The sequence below is a fragment of the Aethina tumida genome, chromosome 5 (genome assembly GCF_024364675.1).
Source record: "Aethina tumida isolate Nest 87 chromosome 5, icAetTumi1.1, whole genome shotgun sequence".
In the NCBI taxonomy this organism is placed as follows: domain Eukaryota; kingdom Metazoa; phylum Arthropoda; class Insecta; order Coleoptera; family Nitidulidae; genus Aethina; species Aethina tumida.
Window position 1 is genome coordinate 22317075 of NC_065439.1, and position 24418 is coordinate 22341492.

The window sequence follows — 24418 nt, forward strand, 5'->3', positions numbered from 1 at the left end:
TATCTCTTGCAGTCCTTCCTTTCGTAACTAAATCCAGTTCCCAATAAAATGGAGTATCAAGGTCAATATTCTTGTGTTGTTTTAAATGTGGTTCTTTAATTTTTCTAAAAATAATGGATATTTAAAAGTTTGGATTAAGTAGAAGAAGCCCAAGCTTCCTAAGAAGAAATGAAGATATGTTATATCCACTTAAAAAAGCCTACAGACATCAGTTTTCTGAGAACAAGCCAAATTGGTGTGAAGTTAACCATCTCATAAATCATTCCTTAATTTGGAGGAGCTAATTAACAGTTTTCCCTATATCATTTGTTTTATTAGTTCAGACTTTGAAATCGAATATAGAAGTCAATCAAAGTAACAGTATGCTTTTCAAAACTCTTGGGGCAGCATGTAGCTATAACTAATACAGGGTATAAGCATGGTTTTTCTCCATTACCTTTTCCAAACATAACCGTTTATATGTATATTTCAATTTGATCCTTTCAAAGCTCAATAGTTTCAACTACCACAATGTATATGAAAAAGTTCTTATTCTATCTTTTTCTTTCTATTATGTTTTACAACCTTCACTTTGCAAAGTAAGCATAGTCTGCAAAGAAAAGTAATAAAAATGTGATTCTTTATTTTTTCAAAAATCTATTTAAGAAACAAATAGTTCCATCACAATAGATATAGAAAAGTTTAGGTTATTTGGAAGTCCATATTTTCTTATGGTGCCCTCCAGTTTCCAAAGAAGAGGAGTAGCAAGACGAACATTCTAAAATTAACTGGACAAACAAAAAGTTACAACCATAACAATGGATATGGAAAAGTTTGTATTAAGTAGAAGTCCATTTTTTTCTTTCTATTATCTTTTGCAGTCCTTCTTTTCGTAACTAAATCCAGTTCCCAAGAAAATGGAGTATCAAGGTCAACATTATTGTGTCGTTTTATATGTGATTCTTTAATTTTTCTAAAAATAATGTATATAAAAAAGTTTGGATTAAGTAGAAGCCCAAGCTTCCGAAGAAGAAATGAAGATATGTTATATCCACTTAAAAAGCCTACAGACATCAGTTTTCTGAGATCAAGCCAAATTGGTGTGAAGTTAAGCATCTCATAAATCATCCCTTAATTTGTATGCCTTTATAAGTTTTCCCAGGTTGACTATCATCAATCCATCCGCCAGCACATCGTTGCTTTGATAGCAGTGCCTCCCTGTTTTATTTCACACTCGTCCACTTATTCAAATAGTTAACTGTGATTGCGTTTATAAATCATCCTCTTACAATGTAATTAATAGCCAGCCATTAAGCGATTAAAAAGTCCGCGTTTTGTTTATCACACGTCCACCGAAGCCCCTGAAGTGCAGACGATTAGTCGCGCTATGAATCTCATTTACAGAGCACTTCACAATATGATTGATGCACGTTCCCCCGTTTGTACTATTTTTAAAACAAGTCTCGCACTACAAAACAGCTCAAACCAAAAACTGTTTATATGGAGGGTCGATTCCATTAATTGACCTACACTTCAATTATTTACGGCACGGAAAATCGAACGGCCTTGTCATTTTGTATACGGTGTCACACACATTCTGTATCCCATTTTCGTACCTACTTTTTGTCTGTCATTTCCAAAACGTTTTAGCTAAAATTTGCCAAATTAAAAAACCATTTAGCATTTAGCACTTAATATCACTTGCACCAACTAACATAAATGACGATTTGAAAGCTCCGGGGACAAAAGGTCACTGCAGTCACAACAAATCGAATATTGAAATGATTGGAAAGCCACGATTGTAGTGAATATTAAAACACTGTAATTGTTCCACGTACAAAACTGAAATATTAAATGCGAACAAAATGGGAATAAATCGAAATTATTATTTTTCTTTTGTGCCGCATAAATTGCGAGTTCTTTGTAATGGAAATATTTATAGTATTTGCTGCATTAGCACGAATTTGATTCGCGAATGTAGGACGTGACGTTTTTGCAAAAATTCCTGTTCATTTATTCATTTCGGGTCAGAAAAATCCCGATTTATGTTATGTCAAAAAAATAATAAATTATTTCTTTTATTTTAAATCGAGAGATTAAATTCGTAAAACGTGGATTCGCCCCAAATTAAAATCATTGTTACCCTAGCAACATTTCTCACATTGTTACGGCATTGCTGTCGGCAATTCCTTTAAAACGCCATCACAAAATATCAAATCCAGTTACGATTTTCAAAGTAATTAAATTTTATTTAAGTTTATAAAATTGTGTATAATTGCGTTGTTACGTTTTTCCTTGGATTACACGGTTCCTTTGTGTCCCTTTGTTGCAACTCCCTATTCTGTGTTTGTTGCGAATAACGTCAATTTAGGTAATTTCATGAAAAGAAAGTCGGACAGATTAATTTACCTTAAAGAGGATGCAAAGCATGTGTTTCATTAAATTAGAATGTTCCCCTTTCCTCGATTGTGGAACTTTTTGTCAAGGTTAATTTGTTGGGAATTAGGGGCTTTAATACACGTGCACATTGTTGTGCTACGAGGGTTTTAGATATTCATGGCTAATTAAGGAGTATAATCGAAGACCAATACCACATCCTATTTGGCTTATCATAATTAATAATAATACATTATAAATCAGTTGGGGTTATGTAATAGGCTCGGACAACATAAATGTAAAACCTATAAACCTTGCCAACTTGCAAAACACACACATAGTTGTAAATTAAACAGCTTGCTTGAGTTTATTTAGTTAGATTAACACATATCTGTACATATATGGTTTTACTATAGGCTTATTGGAGAGTTACGTTCATTGTTAAACATGTTCAACATAATATATTATGTAAAGTTCTTGACTAGTTAATGGGTTCCCTTCCAATTGATGTTTCGTGATAATTAATATATTTAGTAATTTATAAAGGAATTATACTCACACCCATAATCATAAATTCAGTGGAGTTTTCAATAAAACAATTTAAAGCATCTACTTGTATCTGTAAAATGACTTTAGAAGATTTATTTGTTGATCAAGACCAAACTGGGACAAAGGTAGAAAATATTCATTTAATAGTAACATATTTTAATTTTGGATTTCCACTTATATAAACACACTTTTTTCTGAAAACTTGGGTTTTTGCTAACTCAAGAGGAAAAGTACTATTATCAAAATAATATGTTCCAATTAATATTACCTAATAATTAATACATTTAGTAATTTACAAAAGAGGGAACATCCAAAATACATATACCCAAAAGGTTTTTTAACAAAAACCATCAAACCTACTTGAAAGATTTGGCTATACCTGTAAAATGATTAGTTCTTCCATTTTAGAAGATTTATTTGTTAATCTATAGACCAAACTGGGCCACTATTGGAAAATATTCATTTAATAGTAAGAAGTAGTTCTTCCCCATCTTTTAATTTGTCCCTTTACCTGCATAAATATTTAGGTTAATTATTGGCACACTTTTTTATATGAAAACTTGGGTTTTTGCCAACTCAAAGGAAAAAGCACTGTGGTTATGTTTAACATAATATATTATGTAAAGTTCTTGACTAGTTAATGAATTCTTCTTCCAATTAATATTTTATAACAAATAACACATTTAGTAATTTACAAAGGAAGGAAAACAAAAAATACAATCCCCCAGAAGGTTCTTCAATTATATATCTGTAAAACGATTAATTAGTTCTTCCATTTTAGAAGAGTTATTTGTTAATTTAGACCAAATTGCGCCAAAATTGGAATTTATTCATTTAATAGTAGGAAGTAGTTCTTCCCCACCTTTCAACTTGGCTCCTTCCCTAAATTTAATGAAAACTTGCCAACCCGAAGGAGAAGACACTGTTGCCACTGAATTAATATTTTAATTGTTTCAGGTCCGGAAGGCTGCAACCTTTTCATCTACCACCTGCCCCAGGAATTCACGGACACGGACCTAGCGTCCACGTTCCTCCCTTTCGGACCAGTGATATCAGCCAAGGTGTTCATAGATAAGCAAACGAACTTGTCAAAGTGTTTCGGTTTCGTGTCGTTCGACAACGCGTCGTCGGCACAGCAGGCCATCCAGGCGATGAACGGTTTCCAAATCGGCACGAAAAGGCTGAAGGTGCAACTGAAAAGGGCCAAGGACGCGTCCAAACCCTACTAGTTAGCCAAAGAGACGTTTTTTGTAATAAAAAACAAAAGCCAGTCAACCCCCCCGTAATAAAATCGTACACACACACAGTGCACCCTGCCAGTGCAAGTTCCCTTCTCAGGATCTAGCAGCTATTTTTAAGAACTGTGAGATATTTTTACTAGTTAACTGCGGTCTTTGATCGTTGTAAATTTATTAAAAAAATGCAAAAATTATGTATTTAATAAAAAATAATGCAGAACCGACTAGATTTCACAGGCCGTATCGTTGTTCGAAAACGAAGCCAGATTGATCCTTCCACCACCTGACAATCCAGCAACACCAGCACAATGAAACTACTATGTAATTTGTATCTATGTACATAATATACACGATGATTTTTACGACAATCTTGTATGTTTTATCCACGTTGTTGTTTCCTTCGCTCATTTGGTGTTGTTGTTGTGGTTGCGTTGGAGTTGACGATTGGCCGTGGTGGAACGGTCCGTCATAGCAAGAAAACATATCTTAGTTTTATTGAAAAAGGAACACGGTAGTTTCTTTAGTCCAAAGATATTTTTAATACAAGCCAAAATCTATTTGTTAAAGATATATAATATATTTTTAATATAAGCTTTGAAATTAGTACTAGACATTAATTTAAGGGCAGCAAAGGCAGTACTTAACGATTCACATTTAGTTAGCATTTTATACGTTTTGGATCCATTTATATTTCTAACAGCGGTCCAAGATCGAAAAAAAACGTAATATACGTTTTGGTCTTTTTATACCAAAAATTAATGGTAGATGAAATATATAGTTTGTAAGTAAATGGCCTGGCTTCATTTGTGATGTAGCGGAGTTTTAAGTTCGGTTCGTTGGATGTAGTCGGTTCTGGCAGACGAATGACGAGGATGTTTCGGTAACGACTGTTATGTTATTTGGATAAAAAAAAAATTTTGTACTGTTTGGTTCGATAGGTTTTTTTTTCTTTCTTGTAATACTGTGTCTCGTGGCGTAAGCGCGTAAGGCATCCTCTGTTGTTTAGTTTATACCTAGGCCATTTCATGTTGAGTGATTATTATGTTTTTTTTCTTTAGTTTTTTTGGAAGTCCATCTACATTATTATATATTACCCTTAAATTATGAGCATGTATGATTTGAAATGTACCTTTTATTTTCTATTGTTATTAAAACCAAAGTTAGACCAAACGTTTGGCTGTTGTGTTTAATATTTGCAGGGTCTCCGTGGTCCTTTTCAAACAGAATGAATGGCGCGTTGCTGTTGGTTCCGTTCATATTTCTAGTTTTAATTATACTTCATAGTTATTTTCTTTCTTCATGGACATCACAACAACAATAAGTCTTTACAATTAACTTTTCATTAGACAGTTACATAAAAATTGAGTAGAGTAAGCAACTTCAACTAGTTTCTTTGTTTTTAATGATCTTCCTTCGATAAAATTTAGGATAATCGCTCGTCTATATGTGTGGTGATGTCTGTGATTGTAGATTTTCTTTATTCTGTTTGGATTGGTGTTCCACACTACTACCAACCTTTCCACTCTAGTGTAGTATAGTCCGCAGCAGAATGTCTTTTAGTGCTCTAGTGGCTGTGTGATCACACAAATGTGTGTCACTGTCGTACTACTTATACCTAGTGTCCACCAAAACAGTGTCTTTCTCGGCTGCGTGTTGCCAGGCAGTCGCCAAACCAAAAAAAAAATCTATACCAGCGTGTGGCTTCTGTATGTGTCTACTAATGTTAATGTGTCTTCATCTACAGTAAGTGCTCTCATACCTACTAACATTTAGCTAACTAACCTTATTTTATTTTGTACCGTTTTCAATTCTGGCGACATACGTTTTTTTACCATTGTTTCAGTTTCAGGAAATTCTTCATCCGACAGAAACTTCTTCAAAATTTTCAATATTCAGATTTTGATTGATTCTTGTAGATTAATGATTCACTCACCTTCAGCAATCCAACAAGTTTTAACTAACATTAATATGCTAGATTTAGTTAGATGCTCCTCCTCATATTCTTCAAAATTTTCAACACTCAGGACTTGATTAATTCTTGTTGATAGTTTATTAATAATTTCCAAAAAGTCGTTAAAAATAAAAAACATCTTCCTGATTTAACATTATTTCTTAAGAAAAAGTTTACAATTTAGTACATAAGGCCACAACTCAATTACACTACACACATTATTATGTATTTTTCTTTAAATTTAAGCAACAGAACATAATTTCCACATTAACAAAGAAACATTTCACAATAAAATGTCAAAATCCCTGTTATATTTCCACTGAAACACTGAGTAAAAACACCTACATGCCCAATAAAGCACCGGTGTCCCGTACGTGGGTCTAATGCACATTCAATGCACAGTAGCGGACGTGTTAAAGGCGTTATTGTTACCTATGCTGCATAGCCGGAAGTGCAATGCCTCGAGCTTGTTTTTATGAATATTTCACAGGCCTCGGCCACTATATTAGGCATAATTTACGATTACGGTTTATGGCCGTTGTCGGGCCGTAAATTGTTGTTAATTTTCCGCCGTTTCTATTGTCCGATTTGCAATCAAAACCGGGTGAAAATTTATTGTTTAATAATCAATTATCCAGTTTTTTTTGCTTGGCGTCTCTTCGTTTCAATGGATGTCAAGTATTTATGTAATTAATTGTCTTTGAACAACAAGTTCGAGGCTTGCCATTATCAATTATGTGCATAATTGAAAAATTACTAACACTTTAACAACAACTGATAACATTAATTGTTTTATTATTTTTTAGTACCTTCAAATTATTTTTTTTACAATGTTACACAACACGAATTGCGTAGAACGTCGACCAATGTCTGTACATTTATGTAAATTGTTACTCGTGTATTTTTATGTTCTTCATTGTATTTTATTTTTTTATCTAATAGTCTTGTCGACACGAGAGGAATTTCTTTATAATTGTTTGCTGACGTTAATGAATGTTTCTACCGCGAAAATTATTCGTCCGCAAACTATTTGAGTAACGTTAAGCATTTTTGAAATATACAAGGGAACAACGAAAGAATGTTATTTATTCGTAATAGTCAATATTTTTACTAAGGTTACAGGTTTGTGCTGCATTAAAGCATTAATGCGATAGACAATTTACTCTAGATAATTGTGTTATTTTGAGTATAAACATTATGCCTCAGCCATGTGTTATTTCAGCACAGGAAATGCATCAGTTCTATCAACTAAAATTTACAATTCAATGACACCTAAGTTTACATAATTGTACATAAGCAAAAAAAGGTCAGCTTGCATCCGACATTCAACGAAACCCTTGAATATTTCAAAAGTGATAAGATATAAATAAGTTTATTCGTGTTTTAACATTACATTGTATAAATCGATAACGTAGACTGCTTACTTGTCAATAAGTCCGATTGTCGACAAACGGTACAAAAACCCTTGAACATTTAATAATAGTAGAAAACATTTTAAACACAATAATAAATAAGAAAAGTAGGCATAACATATAAACTCAGAATGTTATGGCTACAACTAAAACAACAATTTTTTTTAACCCTCGACTGAAACTTATTAATGAACTTATTTTCCTTAGGCTCAGAAACGTTTCATGTGTGCCTGAGAGGAGTGCGTCGATACCATCTCGTTTGGTCTTGGCATAACACCCAATGATACGTAACCATTCATGGATCTTGGGGTTGGACGCTGGACGTAAGGACTCCCAATGATATGACGCTGAAAGAAGAAACCATACAGTACAAATTAACAGTTCCTACATTTTATACATGTTTATTTTTATTGAAATAAACTGTTTTCCATAACGTGTTTTATTATCATTCGTTCGTGGTAATCAAGGATGATGAATTGTCTTTTTTTAATCGCGGGGAGCGGCTGTGGGAGGAATAAAATTATAATTTGTGATTGATGGAGATTGAGAGTGAATATATAAAAGAGTACAGGAGTTAATTGTTTCATTCGCTGACTTTTTTCCTGAGTTGGAGCCTACCATTGTATGATGGCCTTTAAATATTTATAAGTGATTTATAATGATAATAAATTTTATACTAATGTGGTAAACAAGAGGAAAGGCATTTATTAAAAAATTGTATATGAAAAAATAATTTTAAGCTAAGAAATCTCGACGAAATAAGCACATAAGGTAAGGATTTTTTCGATAACACTTGTTACAGATTAATGGGACACATTTTCACAATGTACAAAGTAAAGTAACTTTAAAAAATTCAAGGTAAGTAAAGAATAAAATAATGTTAAGTTATAAAATAATGAAATCCGTTAAAATGAATTGTTATTCATAGATACAGAGGGAGAGAGGGTTGAAGAGTTAACTAGAACAACCCACTAAACAAATGGTTGAAATTTTTGATAGCACAACTGAAACATATTCCCAAGTGACCACTTAAAAGCGCCGTTAATTCCGATTAAATTGTAACAAATCGCCATCAGATTAGGCACATACGCGGCCAAGAATAATGTCGGAATCGATAGTCGGGGCGCATGGATGTCTCATTTTCATAAAACAAACGCCGCCCCCTTTATCTAGGACAACAAATGCAATAAAGCCTGGAACACCGTCTAATAAATACATGTTGACTTAGGAAAGTACAAGATCAATACGGTAAACTGCAAGTTAGTGTCTGTCCTATCTGGTTCAAGGGGACAGGAGCCACTTCAGGTGCACTTGCAACTAACTCCGAACTAGCCACCGGGTTTACTCGATTTAGATTGTTCGCTTACGTTCAAATAAATCCACTATTTGCGGCGAATTTACAGCCAATTAACCGTTAAAGGAATGTCGGACTAATGGTCGCGTTGGGCAAGACAATAAAATTAAATTGTATGTTAATCATACGTCTGTCATTAGCGTCATTAACATACAACCTTTGAAGGCCCAAAGCTGTATTTTGACAGTTTATTGGAAACAATGGCTAGGAAGGGACATAATTAGCATTTTTCCCCATTCATTACAACTATTTAAACGTTCGAAAATAACGTATTTACGTTGCTAATGACGCCTAGGCTATTTATAACTCGGTGAGTCTAATTAGTTTTCGAAAATAATTGTTTAGAATTGTCAATAAGCGACAGGCCACGTATGTCAGTCTGAAAATATATGATGCCACATACAAAGATTTCCTCGTTCCGTCGTGTTGAAATTTCAAATATATGTAGTTTTAAGACGTTCAAGCATACTTCTATATAACGAAATATTTACAATGCAAGATGAATTTTTCGATATAAAATATTTAAACGTTTTTTGATGGTTGCTACGTTGTGTGTTACGGCATAATAAAGTTATTAAACATTTATGTGGGATTTTTGATCACATGTATCGAGAAATTTGCAATGGTAATATTGTGTCATAAATTTTCAAACAAATAATTTTAATATTTTATAAAATTGTTCGTTACTAAACTCATATTTGTTTTTTATCTTTTTTAAAATTTTAATAAATAAAAAAGAATTGAATATTTATTCAATTTTTTTTATTTTTAATTTTAACAAAATAAATAAAATTTCGAATATTTATTTATTATTCCTAGAATTAAGTAACTTCACCCTGCCTATATTTTGCATCTGTATTACACATCTATTTAGGTAAATTATGGTTAATTAAGTTAATTATTTTCTGTATATTTTTAAAATTGAAGCAAATGAAATAAAATTCGATTATGTATTCTAAAAAAGTATTTTTAGGACTAAGTGACTCTACCTAGTAGATATTTTTGAGTCTCAACATTCAAGTCATGAAATGTCAATTATCCATATACAGTGTTGGCCACAATTACAGCAACATATTAAAATATATTAAAAATCTGAGCTATACTATTTGAATTGAATACCAGTACCTAAAATGTTTATTACATTATCAATCTAATAAATTAAAGCCAACTTGGAGAAAGTCAAATTTTGGCTCACACATTCACTATTCTACAGAACGGTAGTTTTTGGTGGCGAGTCAAAATTTAAATAAAAAAATGATATGTTGCATATATTAAATATCCTACAGAGACAAAATTACACTAAAAGTTTGTTATACCCATTATAAAACAATTCTTCTGGCATAACTCTGATAGACAGACTGATTTATGTACAATAGGTGGGCAAAAAAAACGTTTATTTTTTTAATTTTAGACACTGAAAAATTGTTTTCAAAGATGAGCTTTTAATTTTAATTGGGAGGTCCTCCTTTTTTAAATTGCGTTCAATTTGCCATAGAAATATAAATAGTATTGACAAGATATGGATTTTGCTATATGGAACTAAAGAAAAAATAGAAAATTGAGATGAGGAGGAACTTTCTATTAAAATATAATAATAAATAAATTCTTTTTTTTAGTCAAATTTTGGCGAATTTCAAAAATTATAGGAAAAGTAAATATATCGAAAACAATGATTTGGAGGTTAAACAAATATTATTTTGTTAAAAAGAATTTAGTATACAAAATATTTAAAGTAGTTTTAAAGTAAATTAAGTGTCTTACATAGTATTTGTAGTAATATTACTGAGGATTAAAAATGTGCAAAGCTTTAAATCCCCACATAGATATCAAGTGGGGGGTTCCCCATTTGATTTGCAATAAGACAGTGATAAAATTTTAATATAAATTATAATAAAATTTCAATTTTTACTATAATTTTATTTTAATATGTTGTATTTGGAAATAAATCTTTTTATTTTATGTTTGATTTGTTTATTTAATTTTTATGATATTTTAATTAATTTCTGAAAGTTTGCTAGACGACAATACAACAACAATAGTAAATAAAGATTTTAACCGTTCACATTAAATAAAGTTATGGCTAAAGTATTTCACGTTTTAAAATGTTGCCATAATGATGGCCACTACTGTAAGTCATTAAAAATATGGATATGGTCAATAAGAGTGTTTTTTCAGTACTCATTCTTTTCAACTTTCCTGTTTTATATAGAATTTTCTGGAATTTGAATGTGTCGTTAAATTTGTATTAACATTTATTTTTTAAAAATTTTAGCAAAAAAATTAAATTTTCGAATATTTATTCTAAATGAAACTATTTTGTGCAAAAACAAGAATTTAAAGACTTCAGCCAGTCGATATTTTTATGTCAGCTGTATCATAAATCTATTTATGTTATGAATTGACATTATGCATCCATATATGTTAATAACATATATGGATGTGATCATTATAAGTGTTTTTCAGTGCTGGTTCTTTTCAGCTATCCCGTTTTATGTTGAATATTGAATAGCATTTTGGTGGCGTGCGGAATTTGAATAGAGACATGGCTTTATGTGTGGCGCACACACCAAATAAAGCAGCTGCAAAACAACAATCGGATATCGGTTATTGCAAAACATTAAACCATATTCAGCGTACGCCGAAGCAATAATCGTTGCGCGCGACTAATAGTTATTTATTAAACAAATTACGTACGCTGATTGCAAAATAAACATAATATGGACCCGGGTCCTGCAAAACAATATGAAAATCGCCGACAATTAAACAGACCGTGCGCTCCGCGAGTTAGTTGCACCCGTTAATTGCCCGAGATATCCTATTTGCGCAAGGATTAATCCGCCAATTTCGCGTTTATCTTGATTTGATCTACTCGTTATGCGAATGCGGGAACTTTGGAAGATCATCCGCTGATTCAGTCTAACCGTGGACTTGTCTGTTCATAATTGTTAATACGCTTGTCAGCTTAGCACTTAATGTATCGCCAAATCGCATTTGGAGTCTGCGACTCTCGCAAGACGATTATTATTCGGTCCGTTTTAAATTTAAAAGTGTTGACCTTCCTCTTATGTCGCGGGAAGAATGGAGGACGAAACCGCCTGAATTTATAAATACATTACACGCGACGGTTGGTCGGCAGGGAAAAAATTTTAAACGAGGAAAACAACGTGAACAGTCTACGTTGTAAGGTTGTCACTCATCCTTCCTAGTTATTTTATGATTATACGGAGTGGCACGACGTTGCATAATTCATGCGATCCCGGCTTCCACTATTTTCTATATGGAGTGATAGGTGACATTTAAATGAGAATGAATTATTTAGAAAAATGTATTGTCTACTTAAATGTATTCCTTTGACAAAGCTGCCCGGGGACAATGGAATGGATAATGCGCCCGACTGCCGAGTATGTAGAACGACCCGGACGAACTGAATTTATATTTAAAACTTTGTTTCCTCCATATGAATTATTAAGTCGAAAAATCTCTTACGGCCGAGACACGAGGATGTGTTCTCTCCTCTTGATTTTCTCTTTTGAGGTTTGTCGGCCAAAAAGCAAACGTATTATTTTTATACCTCCATACTGCACCGTTTTTTAAAACAAAAACTTGATTATATACTTTTCTAAGAACCTATAATTATCTAAATACATTTTTCTATTTAAGTAAATAGTACATAAAACACCCTTGTGTTGACTTTTAATAAATGTATAATCGTTATTACTTAATAGGTTTTTTAGTTATATGAAATATACCAATTCAGGTAAAATAGCCCTCGTTTCGTTAGAACTCATTTATCATCCCCATTTTTTTTAATTTTCGCTAATTGTTAATATGCAACGGCAGTCTGTATCAGTATTTGGTGAGGGATTAATTATGGTGTGGAGAGGCATTTCTTTAAGAGTTCGTACCAACTTGGTGATGATAAATTAAGGAAACCTTAATGCTGAGTGTTACATTTTGCACATTTAGAAGAAATATTCGTACCATATGCCCCTTTTAAAGCTCAGTATTTAGTGAGGGATCAATTATGGTGTGGAGAGGCATTTCTTTAAGAGTTCGTACCAACTTGGTGATGATAAATTAAGGAAACCTTAATGCTGAGTGTTACATTTTGCACATTTAGAAGAAATATTCGTACCATATGCCCCTTTTAAAGCTCTAAATTTTTTATTAATGCAGGATAATGCACAACCACATACTGCCCATGTTGTCCGAAATTATCTTGCTGAAGCTGGGAATAATGTTATGGCCTGGCCAGCTGGCAGTCCAGACCTTAACCCAAAAAAACATATCTGGGACATTCTTGAGAGACGTTTAAGAGACCATCCTAACCGTTTAAATAATTTAGAGGATGTGGAGTGTCTTCTACTCGAAATTTAGGAAATACCTCATATTGAGTTCAATTTTTAGTTTTTATAAACATCAAATTTTATTCATATTAAAAAACAATATTCTGCAAGATTTTTTATAACAATTATAAATAAAAACCAAGTTTTAAATAAATATACGTTTATTTTTCCCGTTTTCAGAAATTATTAATAATAATCCATTATGATTGGTGTGGTGCATTAAACTCTTGAAACTGTGTATTATCAATTTAATGACATTTTCGTCTGGTAATAGAATTACGTGGATTGTAACGGCGGATTTTATCTAACTTTAAATTACTACTTCGGAATTCAAATTACCCTGGTCAACCGACTACTGCAGCACTTCTTGTTTAAATTAGTTAGTCGCCGGATAAAATGCGAACGTGATCTGTAAAATTATCTGAATTCGCCACTCGATACAGTCAAGATGGCTTTAACTTCGCCAGAGATAAGATAAATGTCACAATAGGGAGGAAACTTTAATTAGGCTTTGGATTTTGTGCGTCCAATCCGAAACGCGGTCTCGTGGACACTTCTGTTGAAAATTATTTGGGGATTAGTAATTTGAACAAGTGATATTTATGTACCGACACATTCGGCACTACATTGCGGGGATTTATACATCTTGTTGCGAAACTCAATAACTTTACGAGACTAATGATATTTCTCTAAATTGAGCGAACCGAATAGAAATTGAATTGCGTGCATAGAAAACTCGGATTTTATCTAAATTTAAATTACACTCGTCGGAAGCGATTCAGAATTCAAATTATCTCGGTCAACTGCTGTTATAGAAGCGCTTGTTTAAATTAGATATTCGTGGGATAAAAATTTTCCACTCAATACCTTTAACTGCATTAAACTGAAAAAAGAAACAAAGAAACACAGCCAGTTGCACCGCTGAAAAACTAATAAATTTATGGAGCCATTAAACTGAACCAAATCGTTTATAAATTATAATTCCGTACGCGAGTTTCGAGGTTAGAAAACTTTATTTACCAATAACAACTTATAAATTTTTTAGCTATGTCGAAGGAAAACTTCGTTCCTGTAGCGTGACAGTTAAATAAATAATGAGTGTGTCATTCGATTGGTCGTTGCTGCTGTTTTATTGATATTCTAATTACGAGCTTCCCCCGTTTCAGTTTTATATATCTGTAATGGATAATCGATATAGTTTTACTATTTCAAGTGTCCATAATGTCCCCGGGACACGTTCATATTTTATTTAATCCGAATTGCTATTTAAAGATTCCTTTGCCGTGAAATGGATTTCTTCAAGTTTTCCTATGTTATTACCGACTCGTAAATGTTTTATTTCGGAGTACAGTTCTTGAAAAAACTCAGGTATTAATAATTAAATAATTTTCAGTCAAGCAGACGTATAATTGGTACCAAATTCATCAGCCTGGTAAGTTTAATTAACTATTATTTAATAATCATTTGCCGTCACAACTACGAGACTAGAATTAAAATATTAATTAGCAATTAACAAACTCAGTTGTTATTATTCTGTGGAGGAGTATATGACCGACATCAACATATAGTGTGGCCAATTAAAAGTGAAATCATTCCTAAAACTTATTTATTTATATCTCGATGAATATTATTTTAAAAAAAAACTATACGTATGAAAAAATTCGGAAAAAGTATAATGTTACAAAATATTTTTTTATTGAATTTAGCATTCTATAAAATAATTTAGGTTAGACAGAGTTATATTAGGGTGGTTATTTTATGATTTACTTGATGGGAATGAATAAATTGATTAGAAAATGTGAATCTTTTATGTTTTGTTTTTTAATTAATTAATATAGAAATCTAAATGAAGGAGTTCCAACTATGACTATATTTGTTATTATATGTTCCATTAAATTTAGCATCCTACAAAATATGTTAGGATAGATTAGGTTGTGTTATAATAGTGTAGGTTATTCTATGATTTACTTGAACAGAATGAATAAATTGTGTAGAAAATGTGATTTTTTGTTTCATTTTATTTGTATGATATTATTATTTGTTGTTTTATTGTTATTTTAACAAAATAGTAAAACTATTCACGTGCATCACAAATCACCTCCACATTTTATCCCGTTTTGAACTAATTTGAACAATTGTCGACTGACTTTGAATTCTGAATTGCATCCGACGAGTAGTAACTTAAATTGAGATAAAACCCGACTGTACTAAACACGCAATTCAATTGTCGATCCGGTTGGTTCGATTTAAAGAAATTACGTTAGCCGATGAAGGAGTTTTCTATTGGGATAAATCAATCTGTTTAGTTTAAATTTAATAAACCGATTCTGACAATCAGTTAAAACAAGTACATTAAATCGTCAGCTTCCAGATAGACTTTGTATGCTAAACAGTAATATTATACCAGAACCAAAGTAAAGGCTTTACATCACGTGTGTGACAATACGCAAAGCACATAAATCCCTTTAGTTGCAGTCTAATTAATTTAGGATTCCGACTCCAAAATCCATAAATAACAATTATTGGTAATCACTAATTAATTTCGGCATGAGACATATTCCAATAGCTGCAGTTTTTCTGCTTCTGGTTGTTAATGAAACCTAATACGTTACAGAGTAAACATGTCAAACATGGAATTAATTCATCATGCCAAAATTGATCAATCAATATTAAACACATATTTATTTAAGCCGGTTTACTTTCGAATGTCATCCCTGTAATAATGCCAACTTTATTGTGGGATTAATATATATATAACGGCCCCGTATTTATTGCACATTTAACAGGAAATATTAGATGGGATTATGACTGCGTATTTTTGGAAACGGTCCTTTTATTTGTGTGTCAAACACAAATGCGGAAAAGGGGGCGAATAAAACTACAATGAATTTTGAATATAAGTGAGGCATTCCGACAGGAATGATATATTAACAGCTGGTGTAAAAGTCCACTTGTGAAGTGGAGTATAGAAGAGTGATAAAATAAAATTTCGAGATAACGTTTCGAAACGGCGAAATCGGCTTGAATTATTAAGCCATTTTCTCAAAAATATATTCGCTAATCGAACAGCGATTATGATAGATCGCGCAATAAATAATGAGATACGACCGATAGTCGGCACTGACACAGTTTGCGTGTGTACGTTTCGTTCTTTACAATTGCCCATATACTTCGGAATGGTGTGGTAAAATTGCCAACGTAAAGTCCTTTAATGGGGATGGATTTATACAATATTTTACGATATTGCAGGAATAAATACATCACGGATATGGACCGTGCCAAAGAGATTCCAAGAAAATACTCTGTCAGTGGTTGTTATTAAAACACAGTTTTGTCTCTTATAGTGGATAATTTGAATTTCCTAAATTCAATAGACTCAAAAATATTTTCAATATAAATAAAGCAAGGCTACTTTTGGCCCTTGAATTTTTTTCAAATATTAATAAATATCTAACTAAATCAGTTAATATTGCCTTATTGTTGTTATCGTACATACTGCATAAGTAACAGTAATATTTAAACATACACTTTTATCAAGACAAATGAAAATTTCGAAAGATACTGTATAAAACTACGATAGTAAATTAATAAAAGATTTATTAAATATTTAACATTTTAAAATTTATTATAATAATAACCACTATATACTTAAAAAAATACAGTGTAGTTTTTACTTTAGTGTATCACCGAGAAAATTTTATTGCGGAAATCTCAGTCGACGAACGGTATGAGTGACGTGGCGTTGGTGTAGAATGAATTAGCGTTATGGATAATTATTTAGACTTGTTAAATTGTCGACAAACTCTCCCACGTGTGCTTATGTAATAAACTCCCCGGCATTCTTGTATGCAATTAATATGTTTTGTGTCCAAATATTTAAAGTCAATTTAAATATTATAATATACTCAAGACTCCAACAAAAACATCGTATATTTGATAGGATATTATTATTTGTCAAGTGCATGGACACGTAAAACACCATTGTGTTGTATGACAGAAGAAACAGTCGCAAATAAAAACGTCCGAACCCGTGTCTGCGTCTTTTGCGCTCGAACAATTACAATAACAAAATGAGCCCTTTCACGGTCCCGGATAACGCCATCACTTCCAAAACCGACCCCTTTGAACTATTCCCCCGCCATCTCGAACGATATCGTAAATAGTGTCCGCCGTAATAATCATACGCCCGGAGGATCCGGGACCAATTTAAATTCTTCCCCAGGTCCTGTGTGACTTCCAACTCGCAGCACAATGCCGCGTGACATAATGCTCTCTCTCGTAATATTTTTATTACCGCACCAGCTACGTAATGCATATATTTACCTAAGCAAGCTATTGCACAATGGCAGCGGCCGCTATTTTATGCAAGAAATTCTTTGCACGGATGCACAGTGTCTAGGACGGCGCAGTACGCGTCGCCCGCTTTCTACCGATTATGTTTAACAAGGTATTAAGTGGATTCCTGAGAGGGCCACTTCCCCGAAACCACTCGAATAAATTACGTGTATGGCTCCCAGTGTCAACACTGTCGTGGTTCACATGGAACATGTTTGTCTGGTGAAAAACAACTGCTTGAATTGTACGACGGCGTTCACAAATTTAACGAACGCCGTTTCAGCTTATCGTTCAGATAACACGTCTATAAAGTTGGAAAAACAAATATAGCAAATTCGAATACTGAGAATATTGGAAATAAATATAGTAAAAAACGTTTTAGGACGTATAACTCGATTAGTACTGGTTTTATTAGATTTATTTTATAGATAATTATATAACATTAAGAGTTTATCAGATTAGGACCTGAATATATACAATGGTGGCTAGAGAAATAGCACAAAAATGAAACAATTTATAAATTTACTTAAAAATAATTTTTTAATTATAAACATTACAGAAAATCTTAAAAAATATTTTTTTCTAAAAATGAACAAAATTTGATGTTTATAAAATATAAAATTTGAACTTAATAAGGGGTATTTTCACATCTGCTACAAATGACAGCTTCACATCTTCTGTTCTTACTGAAAATCTGGGTTCGAATTTCATTTTGGTTCAAATTCTCACAAATTTCAAATAAAAGTTGCTCCACGCCCTCTAAGTTATTCAGTTAGGATAATCCCTTAAGGGTCTCCCAAGAATTTCCCAGATACCCTTAGCATTAAGGTTCCCATTATTTATCACTACCAAGTCGGTACGTACTGTTAAAGAAATGCTTCCCAACATAATAATTGAACCCCCACCAAATAAGGTGGTATTTACGAAGTTACGTTGAGCATATCTTTCATTTGGCAGTCGAAACAAACGAACGCATCTATCACATGTAATATGTAATTAGAAGTATGCGTTTTCTAATTAACATTAAGATTGTAATGTGTGCTATTCCTCTGGCCACCACTGTATATTTGACAAACACCAATTTGTTACATATACGTCTTTTATTTTCAATTACTGACGAAATGTGAAGGCATTTTGCGTACAAACTATATTCATTATATAAATAGACTACAAATAAAACTATGTAACTATATATTATATATTTGCTTAATTAATTAATGTAGAATTACCATGCAAATTGTAAGCCAAATAACCATTGATCCTTCAAATGAATTGACAATTAACGTACACCATTAGACAAAGATAGTTTTAGTTAAAACTTACCATTTGTGGGGAAGGGTACATTCTCCCGTCCGTTTCCGACGCTCGATTAAACTGACCTGACCAAGGTGTCCGAATTGGGCCACCATTTCTTCTTCTTTGACCGGAGGACAAATACGTACCATCCGGATTCATTAGAGAACTCTGTGTTTGCATACTCATGGGTGTACTGGTCATATATGGAACTCTGTTGTTGCCCCGATACTAATGAATATATTTTTGTAGTTCAGGTAATACATGGTGTTTAAATAAAACTTACATTAGCCACGGAACGTAACGTTTCATTTTCCGTATGTAATTTTTTTATGATCTGATGCAGTTTTACGTTTTCCTTTTTGGCCATGTTATATTTGGCGCACATATTCTGAAGTAGTCTATTTTTTTGCAAATGTTGAAAGTTGTAGACCTTAAATTTTATAATAAACTTGGTAAACGCTTATGGGAATTAAAATTGTGCAGATACTTGCCTCCAGAGTCCTTTTCATAACCTGATCAAAAGGGAGAAAGAATTGTTGGAAATTCGTATCCATCTCCTTCGAAAGGGGCATAAAATTTTTGCATGACTTTTTGCAAATTGTGCACGTTTTCTCCTGTTCTACAATTTTAAATCAATTAAATTTGTAAACCTCAAAAATTCTTCAAAGACCTACTTATCTGTTTTATACATGTTTCGCAAAAAATATGACCGCATTCAGTGAGCATAAATTTTATGTTGGAAATGTACTTAATGGAACACTTATTGCAATGAACCCAATCCATTTTTCATTTGTTTTTTGCTACGAAATCTTAATAAATACTGACAAATAATTTCAACCCCAACTTTAATTTAAAAACTTTCCTGCAGTGTTAAGTTTTGCCAACACATTTCCTTTCAACTAGTTCCGAGTAAAAATTAGTAAAAATCGTTTAATCTGTATTTTATTTAAAACATTTAATCTAATAAAGATAAGGAAGTGTTTAAACAATCAGTCATTTAGAAACGGTTTAGTTTTTTAGAAATTATCGCAGTTTGGTTGGGGTTGGCAATGCCCGGAAATTTGAGGTTATACGGAACTGTCAGAGATGGAAATTAAAAAATGTAAATAGGATAAATTTATTTTAATCATGTGCCCCATACAGTTATGACAGCTTTCCATCAAGATATACTGAATGTTGTGCAGGCGAAATTTTTATCTACGGAAATAGTTAAATGTGTATCCTTTGCGATAACAATCTAATAAGATTAGACCCGTCGTTTGTTTTCTTTAACGTTTCGATCAGATACATCTCAATGTTTCTTTAGTTGACAGTCCTTTGAGTAAGTTTTATAGGATATTTGCACTGGTAGAGTACAACAAATCCTTTGCTTTATTTGTACTGATCTCAGAGAAGAAACTTCCAAAAGGCATTACGGACTTATCTATTGAAACAGTTATACCTATTAATCAATATTTTTCATGTGGTAAGGTTTACATATAACTTATCTGTTATCTTTTTGATATAAAACTAAATACAGTATATGTAACTAACATATATATTTTACAGATACTGAGTTGATCCCCGACAACCAAAGATTTTTAGTGTTTATTGCGAAATATAAACAAGTCAGTTTAAAATACAAAATTGAAATTGGATTGGAAAGTTCAAAGTTTGCATCTGAGGTTATCCGTTCAAAAGAAAGTATGTTAAACTAAATGCAAACTATCCAATTTTACATGTCTATGTTACAGTTACAAACAGCAGTGATTCACCATTAAATACAACTTGGTGTGATAAATATACATTAGACAATAAAATGGAGGATGATAGCTTAGTTACACTCAGACCAAACACATCCAGTTTAAATCTAAGTGCAGGCAAAAGGGAATCAGTCCTAAAGTATCAACTTAAATTAAAAGAACCAGATTACACAAGAAAAGAAGAATATACGTAAGATTTTGTGATTTTGACTAATTGAATGCTATTATTGATTTTATTTAGAATATTTTGTGGAACATGGAATGTAAACGGACAACCACCTCCCACAGAAAGACTTACAGATTGGCTTCATTGTGATAGAGCACCAGATATTTATGCTGTTGGATTTCAAGAGATTGATTTAAGTAAGGAAGCTTTTTTGTTTAATGACACGCCAAGGGAAGCAGAGTGGTAGTAAGTAATTAACTTTTTCCCACCATATGCAAGAATATTTATGACAAATTTTTTTTAGTAATCTTGTGACAGCTACAATAAACACTGAGCCGAACATGTACAAATCTGTTGCCATTGCAAGACTTGTCGGAATATTATTAATAGTATATATAAAAAAAGAGCACATCAGTTACATTAAAAACGTGTCAATAGATACTGTTGGCACAGGAATTTTGGGGAAAATGGTAATGACAATTTATTTAACACTTATAAACATTTCATACTTATTCTGCTTAACAGGGAAATAAGGGTGGTGTAGGAGTGAGTTTTACTTTAAATAATACAACAATGTGTTTTGTATGTAGCCACTTGGCAGCACATGTGGAGGAGGTTGAGAGAAGAAATCAAGATTATAAAGACATTATCAGTAGGATGAACTTTAAAAAATGTCCTATGACTATAAGGGAACATGAGTAAGATTATTTATTCTGATTTTTTCTTATATTTATATGTACATTTTAGTCAAGTATATTGGTTGGGCGACTTAAATTATAGAATTAATAAATATACAAATCTTGAAGTGAAGAGTTTTATTAGAAATGGAGATTACACACCACTCCTACAAAAGGATCAGCTTAATGAGCAAAGAGATTTGGGAAATACTTTCATGGTAATTTATCTCACTATGCAATATTATTGTTTATATTTGTAGTGTTTTAGGATTTTCAAGAGGGTCAGATCAATTTTCAACCAACTTACAAATTTAACAAAGATTCTGATGTGTATGACACAAGTGAAAAAGCTAGACCTCCTGCTTGGACGGACCGAATTTTGTGGAGAGGTAATTGTTCATATTGATTATTATTATAATATATTATAGATTTATTTTATTGAGTCAAAAAATGTATATCAAGATATGCTATGAATTATTTGTGCCACTTTAGATTTGTCAGAATTTTTAAACCAGTGATCAGATAAAATCTAAAAAGTCTGACTAAGATATAATATTTTATAATATTAATTACTTAATTGAAAAATATGTAGGGTAATTTTTTTAAAGGCGAATTTATATAACTAAAACAAACGCCTTTACTTAAATATACATTTTCAGGTAATAATATTTATATATATTTTTATAGAAGTCATATGTCTTATGGTATAAGCGATCACAAACCAGTGAGTGCCGTTTTTAAAGCAGAATCTGTAGTTTGTTTCTGATTCAGAAATTAAAAATGAATAGTTAAATAAATAATTTCTTAATCACAATTCTTTAATTTTATTGCATGCGTGTGATTCTGTTAATGTTGACATAATATTGAGCGTTCTAGGTCGATATATTTATTTACGAAAATACGACAGCCACATGAAGGTGAAGATGGGCGATCACAAGCCGGTTAGCGCCTTTTTTGTCGCTGAAATAAGCGTAATTGATGAGGCTAAATATAAGGAAATTCACGAGGAGCTGCTTAGAAAGATGGACAAACAAGAAAACGAGTATTTACCTCAGGTCACAATAGATAAAGTCGAGTTCAACTTTGATCTCATCAAATTTGAGGAACCTCAAGTACAGGAATTAATAATTGCCAACACGGGTGTTGTAAGTCTATATAACATTTGTTTGTTATTATTAATGGCGAAATGCGAGTTTAGGTACCAGCGGAGTTTGAATTTATTAAAAAATTAGACGATGACAGTTATTGCAAGGACTGGCTAAAAATTAATCCGTTTTGCGGCAGCATAAATCCAGGTTATTTAATCACACACATATTTAAACTGATTGATATTTTTAAATGTATTTTTAGGAGAAAAATGCGACGTAAGATTAGAAATGACGATGAATTCGAATGTACAGAAACTCTATGACATTCTTGTACTCCATTTAAAAGGTGGGAAAGATATGTTTATAACGATAAGTGGGAACGTACAGAAGTCCTGTTTTTTCGCACCTATTTCAATGCTATGTAGAATTCCATTACCCATTATGCGTTTATCTGACGAACAGTGGAAGCAAGCGGTGAGATCTATAAGAAATATTTACTTTTGTACAATATAATTGGTTCATTTTAGGAACAACTTGAGTCACCCATAATTTACTGCATTCCTAGAGAAATGTTTTTGTTAGTTGATCACTTGTACAGGCACGGATTGAAAACGAAAGATTTATTTGAATCTAGCTCACTTCACGAGTTGATAAGCATAAGAGACTGGTTGGATTTTGGGTCACTAGATCCTTTTCGTATCCTTTAAAATTAACCATCATTATTATGTCTTTGTAAAAATACTATAATTTCCTTATTGTGTGTATAGCTGGAAGTGTACAAGCAGCAGCTGAATCTCTATTATTATTTTTAACACACACTAAAGAACCAGTTATTCCTTACGAGCACCACGATTCGTGTATCGCAGCTTCCAACAATTTTCACACTAGTAAACAGGTAGAACATATATATTAAATTTAAATAGTAAATGTTTACGTAAATATTGTTTTAGATAATTATACAGAAGTTGCCGGATTTGCACCGCAACGTTTTCATGTACATGTGCATGTTCCTGCAGGAACTGTTGAGATTTTCCTCGGAGAATGGCTTTGATGCGAAAACTTTGGCGTTGATATTCGGTGATGCCCTTTTAAGGGACAAGATTTTAAATTCGAAGCCGCAGGCTAGTCGTGGAAAGTCTAACTTCATTTACAACTTCCTCGTCAATGACTTAAGTTCTTTGGTCAACCCCATTAAGTAATTATTTTTGTTGTACATATTTAGTTTATTAGATAATTCGTCCTGGCAACAGTAATGTAACTATAGATTAAAGCTTTAATGGACAATTCCTCATAGATTTTAAATTATTTTTGTAGATTAAATTAATGCTCATTGTTGTTGCAATATTAGCACCCACAGATACACCTTTCATACTATAGATGTTCATTTATATAAATATATACGTTTTGTGACTAAAACTACAGTATTATTATATATTTATATATTATTAATACATTTGCCAGTTAACTTTTAACATTGTGTTGTAGAATTGACTTTTTTTGCTGACAATTGGAATTGAGTATAATTACATTCCTTTAAGAATACACAAGTAACAAATATGAACACAATCATTTACTTATGTTAAAGACTTTTAATAACCAAATGAAACATTTTTTATTATATTTGGATTGTTACTTAAGTATGTTTTTTATCCAATGACAAATTGAATGTTGTAATTGTGAGAAAGGGAGCTGTAATACTTTTTTTCCATTTTATTTAGACATTAGTTGAACATTATTGAGCTTATATTTTTAGTAATTATATTTATTTTTTGTATAAACGTCTTTATCCAGTTATAAATGCCTTTAATACATGATTTCAAATTCATTTTAGAATAGTTCGTATTTTTTATAAAATTAAAAAGTATTAAAAGCATTAAGAACAAACATAATAACAATTTGATGGTGTAAA

General features: G+C 32.1%; 3 protein-coding genes across 7 annotated transcripts in view; 2 read left to right on the forward strand and 1 right to left on the reverse strand.

Moving 5' to 3' along the window:
• Window positions 1-7938, forward strand: part of LOC109600431 (CUGBP Elav-like family member 2) — a 372127-nt gene extending 364189 nt beyond the window's left edge. For 4 of the 5 annotated variants that reach the window (XM_049967989.1, XM_049967986.1, XM_049967988.1 and 1 more), the window contains 2 exons: window positions 3862-4267; window positions 7713-7938. In XM_049967989.1, the coding sequence (XP_049823946.1) occupies window positions 3862-4133 (272 nt within the window). In that variant the 3' untranslated portion in view covers window positions 4134-4267; window positions 7713-7938. Of the gene's footprint in view, window positions 1-3861; window positions 5313-7712 lie in introns of those variants that run through there. The other variant, XM_049967987.1, reaches the window with a different exon arrangement.
• Window positions 7939-18728: 10790 nt separating this feature from the next.
• LOC109600432 (probable E3 SUMO-protein ligase RNF212) lies at window positions 18729-19665 on the reverse strand. The gene is made up of 5 exons (XM_049967560.1): window positions 19511-19665; window positions 19328-19455; window positions 19120-19266; window positions 18864-19064; window positions 18729-18801 (listed from the first exon to the last, which is right to left on the reverse strand). The coding sequence occupies exons 1-5, from the start codon at window positions 19617-19619 to the stop codon at window positions 18766-18768; spliced, it is 621 nt and encodes a 206-aa protein (XP_049823517.1). The 5' UTR covers window positions 19620-19665; the 3' UTR covers window positions 18729-18765.
• Window positions 19666-19898: 233 nt separating this feature from the next.
• Window positions 19899-23796, forward strand: LOC109600430 (type II inositol 1,4,5-trisphosphate 5-phosphatase). The gene is made up of 15 exons (XM_020016579.2): window positions 19899-20053; window positions 20121-20301; window positions 20385-20519; window positions 20570-20768; window positions 20820-20990; window positions 21049-21214; window positions 21270-21442; window positions 21492-21639; window positions 21690-21810; window positions 22298-22566; window positions 22620-22716; window positions 22772-22983; window positions 23037-23205; window positions 23277-23404; window positions 23460-23796. Exons 1-15 carry the CDS (start codon window positions 19982-19984, stop codon window positions 23706-23708), a joined length of 2490 nt encoding a protein of 829 aa, XP_019872138.2. The 5' UTR covers window positions 19899-19981; the 3' UTR covers window positions 23709-23796.
• The last annotated feature ends 622 nt before the right edge of the window (window positions 23797-24418 follow it).

Bases quoted from the DNA above. Each gene is read 5' to 3' on its own strand.
- LOC109600432 (XM_049967560.1), bottom strand. From the start codon at position 19,619: ATGGATTGGGTTCATTGCAATAAGTGTTCCATTAAGTACATTTCCAAC. The intron at 19,456-19,510 runs GTAGGTCTTTGA...TTAAAATTGTAG, and splicing joins AACATGTATAAAACAGATAA to AACAGGAGAAAACGTGCACA. The intron at 19,267-19,327 runs GCAAGTATCTGC...ATAAAATTTAAG, and splicing joins TTATGAAAAGGACTCTGGAG to GTCTACAACTTTCAACATTT.
- LOC109600430 (XM_020016579.2), top strand. From the start codon at position 19,982: ATGACAGCTTTCCATCAAGATATACTGAATGTTGTGCAGGCGAAATTT. The intron at 21,215-21,269 runs GTAATGACAATT...TCTGCTTAACAG, and splicing joins CAGGAATTTTGGGGAAAATG to GGAAATAAGGGTGGTGTAGG. The intron at 21,811-22,297 runs GTAATTGTTCAT...TGAGCGTTCTAG, and splicing joins GGACCGAATTTTGTGGAGAG to GTCGATATATTTATTTACGA.